This window comes from Aspergillus affinis (genome assembly GCF_023601865.1).
Source record: "Aspergillus affinis strain CMG 70 chromosome Unknown NODE_281_length_8318_cov_106_338915, whole genome shotgun sequence".
Classification (NCBI taxonomy): domain Eukaryota; kingdom Fungi; phylum Ascomycota; class Eurotiomycetes; order Eurotiales; family Aspergillaceae; genus Aspergillus; species Aspergillus affinis.
The window spans coordinates 1-8,028 of record NW_026516062.1 but is presented as its reverse complement, the minus strand read 5'-3'; the positions used below and the strand labels follow the sequence as shown (position 1 = coordinate 8,028).

Here is an 8,028-nt window from a genome sequence, read left to right as displayed (position 1 = left end):
GCCAATATCTCGTTCCTTTCCTCTTCTCAACTTGCCTCACGCATATCCAGATACCTGCTCTCTTATTCTTCATGTTTTGATCTCTTCGCTGACTATGGGCAAAAGATCCTTTGGGTGCCGTGAAGATGCCCGGAAGAAGCGTCGTGAGCGGCGTCTTGCTTGTGGGTATATGTCAGGAACCTCTCGGTATCTGCAGATACGTGACTCCGTCACTGATCCGCAAAGTAGTATGAGTAGTAGCTAGTCTCCCGCAGAATTCGCTGCCTTCTATGCAGCTTATTCTTCGTTAATACATACCTACCTTGACGGTTTTGTGCCTTACAGTATATCTCAAGAGCCCACCAGGAAGAAGACGTTATCAGGGATAAAAATAACCGCCTGGATGAAACTAAGGACCTACAGCACCAATGTATCACCCTATACACGGAGTAAGGGGTCCCGAGCAAACTGGAAACTGGGCTCCTGCTAACTACGTTCATCAGGTATCTTGTCAAAGAGAATTATGAAACATCTGGTTATGTCCCCCCGATTGGCATCCCTGCTCCAGTTATTGTTTGCATCAAAAATTTCATTCGTTGGTACATAGACTCTGCCGAGTGCCAGGGGAGGCTCACTGAAAATAAAAAACCCACGGTGAGAAGCACCACTTCATTTGCGGTGTGAAAGCCAATCAAGATGATTAAAACTGATTCATTTGGTACTAAAAGACTAAAATTTCAAGCTTAGAAAAGGAAGGAAGGGAAGGAAGGGAAGGAAGGGAAAGTGGGCGGACTGAGTAGGAGATGGTTGGCAAACAAGGTAAACAGTACAAACAGAAAAAACAATACCCTTGGCTTGAGTCTCTGTATCTAACACAACACAATCAACTCTCATCATCAATACCAACATCAAAAACAGTTTGCCCCCTAGAGACTCACTCTTTGTTTCCCGGCCCCTACCCGTTACCATGCTAGTCCTCATGAAGATAAATACATAAATAATAATTTTTTAAGATTAAATTCCAGACCAACTGCATGACGTATAACACCGTATATTATTCCGTACAAGAACCTCCTATACACTCTCCTATCTTAGTACCCATCTACACCCTGACATCCGTCCTTCTCAGCGCCACACCCGGAGAACAGCGATAACCCGCGTCAAAGCTGAAATCTATATCACTCCTTCCGTTTCGCCAATACGCACCACGTACTTAATAGCAGACGCCTTGCCCGCTTTAAGATCCTGCAACGCCCCTTCAAGTCCAGTCAACCCACCCGGGCGCACTTCATACTGGTGTCCCGAGAACCAGCCCTGCGCCAAACCACGGCCAATGAATTGGAAGATAGCAGCACTAAACTCGTTATCCTCGACTGTTTTGCCTGCTGCGGGAGGCATGTGAACCGATCCCGCTATAGTTTGGCCCATGATAATTCCCTCGTAGGGCTGGCGGTCACCGTTAGACAGCATGGTAGTGATCTCCCCATTTTATGATGACTTCCATGTTCGCCCACCGCATCGTATGCGTAGTGTATAGATCGCCCACCGGCCGCTTCCTTGATCTTTGCCCGAACGACCTCGTCACCTTCACGATAGTCGATTATCGTGTCACCCTTCTCACGATCGATAAGAGTTTCGACAAAGGCGCTGCCTTTGCCAGCTACCGTGATAAGCGGGTGGATATTGGAAAGCCGGGCAAATTTGATCACAAAGGCTCCAACTAGGTCGTGTACTCGGGCGCGATCGCATACTCGGCGTAGCTACCATGAGGTGTCATCACTTGATGGAACGCAGCGACCTTGTCGCCCTTGTGGAATCCCATCACGCCCTCCCCCACTGCCTCGATGTATCCGGCGATATCATCTCCTTGATTGGTGGGTGTCCCGTCTATTGGCCACCAGGGATTCCAGTCTTTAGGATTGGTGCCAGAAACGACCACGTGAATAAGGACCTGGCCAGCTTTAGGGACGGGAATATCGGTGTCTCGGATTGTCAGTGAGATATCATTGTCCACAAAGGCCTCCTTCATGATTGCTGGTGATTTTCCTGAATTGTTGTAAGGTCACGTATATCTCTGGTAGCTTGATGCGTTGTTGATAATTTATATAGAATGTTCCCAGCCCCGGGATGGCCCCCAAATTATATTTATAAGCATGCGGTATTTAACTAACTAGTTATCTCTAGACTCTCCCAACGAAATAGACCACGTGAATTATTTCAAGGTTACTAGGCAGATCTAAACCTCGCCAGGACCCGCGGGTAGCTCAATACCAAGTACCCAAACCCGTTCTTGACAGATATTTGGGTCCAAGATGCTACCTGTTGTTTGATAAGTGATGCTTCGGTGTTCATATTATTGATGGGAGTTGATGGTTGTTGTTTAATAAGTGATGCTTCGATGTTGGTATTATTGATGAGAGTTGATTGTGTTGTGTTAGATACAGAGAGGCTGGTAGCCAGGTAAATATGTATGCATGCACGTGCTCCCAGTGACCAGGATATTCAACACCAGCATTGGGTCCGGGTTGGGTCCGGGTTGGGTTTTGGGTCAAGACCTTCGACCCAAGTTGGGTTTTGCGGAAGTCTGGTCGTGGGAGTGCGCCGTGAGAATGGAATGTGTATGAGCTCCTTGCCGACCAGGCCTCCTAGCCGGTCGCGAAGAACCTGCGCGGTCTGAGTTGTAAGTGCTTTTGGTACTAGAAGCCTAACAAGGTTTCCACAATTAGTCAATGCGCATGCGACTATCAGCATGATAACTGAAATTTGCTTTGGCCCATGTTCACCTGCAGGGACAGAATTTGATCCTGAGGTAGGACCGGCCATCCCCAGTGCTACAGAAACTTGCTCCTGGCGTATCTGCATGTTTGCGTCAATTTCAAGCAGAATCCAGTCTGGGTACTCCATATAGTCCCAAAAAGCATGAGATGAATAACGACGTTCTTGGTCATGCCTGCTTTGATCAGCTTTTGCGAATAGCTCCTTCACACGCATCAGGCGCTGCAAGTTGACGATAGCCAGACCGTATGAGACTAGGGCTTGTTTCATGTTCGGCCCAAATGCAACAGATGTAGTCTTCCGAAGCTGTTGAAGAATAAACGGTTTATTATTATGTGTTTTAGAAGTATTAGATAGCAAATTTTTGAATTCATAGAATCAGAATCACTACTCCTATCCTTTCCTACCCCTACAAACTAACTAAACCATCCCTTCACACGTCGCCCAGCAATACCTATCTAGGTAGTAAGTCACTATCCACCTGTGTATAACAGTAACACTTACAATATGTGCACAACTAATCCCATTTCCCATTCGTATGATTGTACTTGCCACAAAGACAATTCGTAAATTTATCTAGTAATTATATCTAGTTTAAACCCGGGTTTATTTTGAGCATGGCATGGGTACTCGGTATTCACGCGCAGGACACCGGATCCCATTGCTTTTATATTCAAGTTGCTAATACGGCTGCCTGATTGACAGCAAAGCAATAAATGGTATCTAGTTGTTGGAACAATATTGTCAACCAGACTAGAGAGGTGGAGTATCCTGACCTAATCCACATACCGCACAGCACCTTGCTTGGCCTAGACTTGGCCTACCATTCCAAATGACATACCAATGGATCAGGAATGCATAGGTGTAAGCAAGTGGAGTTATAAATGGCTAGGCAGATTGTAGTTTAGAAATGACACTTCACCTTTACCTACCGAGCATATACCCACATTCCGTTGAATCGATAGGATATCTGCTTAGGGCAATGACCAAGTCAACCGACACTAGTATTAATGTAAGCTAGCTGATGTTTAGATTATTTTATTCATAGATTCCAGCCACTGTAGTTTGTTCCTTTTGTTCCGAAGCTATAATATTTGGGGTATGCTGACACGCCACACGAACCTATAAGAGCTCTTCCACATTGGCCATTGACATAGACAAAGTATGTTATAACTGCCGTGGCTTATAGAAGTCTATAGACCTATCTATGCTATTATCCAGACTTCATATCTAAAGCAGACAGACTCAATTCCACATAGACTGCGGCACTATCGGATATCGGCAGTCCGATTGATAGCAAAAAGAATTATCAGCAAGTACGATATCGTACGATATCTGTCTGATAATAAATATGACAAATATGCCAAGATCTGGCACCTAATTTGGAAGGCCTGAGTTATGCATTTTTGGTAGTATTTTTGGCGTTTCCGCCTTATAATATCCAGGAATAAAGAACAAGGTCATCTTGGTGTTTGATTTCAATATTGTAAATATTATATACAGGCTACTCTTACATATAATCTATATAATTATGTTTCTTTAAGATCGTATTCCTATTGAAATATAACAAGAATCAAGGTAAACTACAATTTATCAAGCTCAAGACCTGCTGGAAGCTTTGGTTGCTTCCGAATTCTCCCTGATCGCCCTTGTATATGCCTCTCAGTTGATATCTGTATATGAGATAAAGAAAGATCTATCTCATTATCATCATCCTCAGGCTCAATAGCGGTATAAGGTCATTTCTGTCTAGATGAAAACTCCTCCTATTGGACTTGATCTAAATTATCAAACATCTCTTGATGGCTGCAGCCTTCTTCCTCGTTATCACTAATTGGATCAACCTCATTTAGTTGTGGCCTCCTGAAGCCAGGGAACTGCTGGATGCGCTCCTGATATCGATCGAATTCATGTTGTAGAATATCACGATACTTCTTCATCCAGTGGACTTTATTGCCATTCTCATCAGCCCCTTTCCAATCATCATTATCAAAGTATCGAAGCTTCTTTGAAGGGCATAGGGTTGTAGCAATTGCATAAATTGAACTAGAAGGATCATTGTCAGTTGCTGTATAGTACTTCGAAAGCTTCTTTTGTGCTATATGAAGCGCTTTAAGCATCTTTTGCTTCCAAGGAACAGTCTTCCGTTTGAGTAAGTGTTCAATCTTTTTAAAATAGCTAAAAAGCTGGTTGTAGATGCTGAATACCGAATGAATAGTGACATCGCGAGTCTTTGATAAGATATTGGTCAAATCAAAGAAGGGCTTTGTGATCATGAGAAGATACTCAACCTGCCGCCATTCATCTATACTAAGTAAGAACTGAATGTGTTAGTGAGCTTCACAATATCGATGAATATCATTACGTAGTTCTCGCGCTCAATTCAACATTAGAAATGTAGAATTCCAACGTGTGCGTACGTCCTGGATCAAGAGAAGCTTTAGTTTGCGATCTTGGAGAGCTGTAAAAGCCTCTCGACGTTGTGAACTTGCATTGATAAATACTGCAAGCTCTCGGATCTAGATTTTATAAGCTATAGTATTTAATGATTAATTAAAGAGAGCATAACTTACCCTTTTCAGTATAAGGGTAATATCATTTGATGATTGTCCAAGAGGGGACTGTAGAGACTTTGTACGTGACTCTGACCACTCTAACTCAGTCTCTGAATTCTTAGGATTCACTTTGATAGTGCAGAGTAAATCCCTAAGGTTTAATTACATAATATGTACAATGCATAGAACGCAAAAGATTGATATAACAATGAGAGTAAGAGATTGAGCTATCTCTTGAACACCATAGATCATTGTGTTATTGTTCGATGTATTATCTGTAGTGATTAACTGCACTTTATCTACAATGCTATATTCTTTAAAGATTTGCATAACTGTCTCACTAAGGTAAATGCCCGTATGAGATCCTTGGATATGTTTAAATCCAAGAAGGATCTCACGATAATTCCAATCTTTGTCAATAAAATACCCTGTAATTGTTATAAATACCTGGAAGAATGGTGATGTCCAGCAGTTAAGTGCAACTAAAAGACAGCTACCAGTAGGAAGTTAGCTAAGTACACTTTGCTGTTGGCTTTTAACTTTGTTATCTAATAGACGTCTCATAGTGCGTACAGAAGAATATGAGAGAGAAGAGTCACGATCAGCAAGCTTAATTTAATCAAGGAAGTCTTTGAATTCAGGGTACTCAATTGTGCGAAAAGGAAAGCTTGCAGTCGTAATCAATCTCAACAATTTCTGCTGCCAGATATAAGGATTGAAATCAATGCCCTATTTTTGAAAACGTGTAGTAGTACACTTATTACCTTTCAGATGATTTACTATTGGAGAAGGTCCAGTACGTCAATGCTTAGAGTGTATAATTATTCCTTTACAGTATTTGCACATAACCTTAGGCTCGCCAGTCTTCGCATGTGCAACCTGGTCAAACGATTTCTACGCAGAGGCTTTTTTTGTTTTACTATCTTAAATAATTGATATATCCTTCTTCTGGCTGTACTTAGTTGTAAGCTACCAATTAACAAATTCTTGCCGAGATTTGAGCATTTCTGGGTTGTCTTTATCGGGTGGATAGAGAATATAATATAATTGAAAGGGCTTGCCAACGCGTTCTAGGCATGGAGGTACAGGAAGGGGTAGAGGTAAGGAAAAAGACTCAAAACCTGGAGTTAATCGTGTAGTAAATTGGCTACCAGGTGCCTCTGAGAAGTTATCTGATCGGAGAAGTTCTGGATTAATTAATGAATCAGTATATTCAAAAGAATATTGTACGATTGGAGTTTGGATAAAGCAGAACTGCTCTTAATGAAAGATTTACTAGTTTTTCAGCTATAAAAGGGGGTTACAGCTTATAGGTAAATGCCTAAATGTAGACGTAATTTTGACGTGTTAAAGTCTATACTTGATAACGATTGAGTAATATGGAGAATCTATAACGTATTTCACTACCGAGCGCCGCACCACCACCGAGCGCCGCACCTCCCGCCAATTCCTGCCCATGTGCTAAATACTAGAGTCTTTATCAATTGAGCAATTGCATTTCTGTCTAAAAATTAATTAGGAACTCGATTAGGACATTGCAATCGCCTATGTCCTAGATTATGGGTCTACCGAAGAAGTGATTATTCAACCGATTTTATATGATCATACTCAAATGAATGAAGGTCTTAATTCCTCTAACTAAACGATAAAGAAGCCAATAATTATGCAATCTCAGAGGCTTCAGGATCATCATAAAATGAGCGGAATTGCATGATCTATATCGTCATAAATCATACGGCTCGGTTCATATTGATCAGTTGCATGATCGGTCCGGTCTGATATAACGTATTTCACCACCGAGTGGGCCACACCAGCAAACGGCGGAGATCAGGTGATGACTAGCTACATATGGATTAGCGTACGCAGCCAGATACCAGAGATATGCGGCAAAATGGCAGAGATCTCCAACAAAAATTGTCTTGCCTCTCCAAAACATCTAGAAACTCAAAAATCTCAAAAGCCTTTGAAGAGGTGTCAATATCGCATCCAGATACCGTGGAAATAAATGCATCCTTCCTGGTTCTATGGAACCACATCAGCTAGTTACAATGAGTTACCAGCTAAGCGCGATATCGGACTCGTAAAGGTAGACTTACTTGATCAAGCTGAGACTGCGGAACCTGCTAGCTTGGGGGCTAAGTGACACGACAGGACGCAGGTCACCACGACCCTTACGTAAACCTAACCGCGAATGATCTAACCAAATTTAGACGTCACATGACTTCGTGGTACGACAAAGCTCGGTTGGACCTGACGAATCCCCAACTAAGCATGTTTGCGTCAATGTTTCCGTCACGCTATTCTGGCTATCATCCAAAAGCCAAATAAGACAGACTGGGCAAACCCTAGATCTTACAGACCAATTGCCCTCCTCTCAGTCCTAGGCAAAGGCCTTGAACGCCTGATATCAAGAAATATGGCATGGATTGCTATCTCCTATAAAGTCCTAGCTAGCCAACAGTTTGGGGCTCTACCTCTTCGCTCTGCGGTTGACCTTACCACCTGCCTGCTGCATGATGTAGAGCAAGCCCTAAACCAGGGCAAAACAGCTTCCCTTTTAACTTTCGACATCAAAGGGGCATTCGATGGCGTCCTTCCCGGCAGACTGGTACTCAGATTACGTACACAGGGTTGGCCCGATAATCTAGTCCGCTGGGTAGCCTCCTTTGTCACAGGGCGCACAGTCCAAATCCGACTAGACGGTGAACTAGGGCCTAAG

General features: G+C 42.9%; 2 protein-coding genes across 2 annotated transcripts; both read right to left on the bottom strand.

Annotated features, from left to right (window-relative positions):
- Positions 1 to 1,152: 1,152 nt before the first annotated feature.
- Positions 1,153 to 2,008, bottom strand: KD926_005581 (chaperonin 10-like protein; the record flags this gene model as incomplete). Its single annotated transcript, XM_053095581.1, has 3 exons — positions 1,153 to 1,425; positions 1,494 to 1,626; positions 1,701 to 2,008. 3 exons carry the CDS (start codon positions 2,006 to 2,008, stop codon positions 1,153 to 1,155), a joined length of 714 nt encoding a protein of 237 aa, XP_052949766.1.
- Positions 2,009 to 2,481: 473 nt separating this feature from the next.
- Positions 2,482 to 3,024, bottom strand: KD926_005580 (uncharacterized protein; the record flags this gene model as incomplete). The annotated part of the gene is made up of 1 exon (XM_053095580.1): positions 2,482 to 3,024. The coding sequence occupies one exon, from the start codon at positions 3,022 to 3,024 to the stop codon at positions 2,482 to 2,484; it is 543 nt and encodes a 180-aa protein (XP_052949765.1).
- Between the last annotated feature and the right edge of the window lie 5,004 nt (positions 3,025 to 8,028).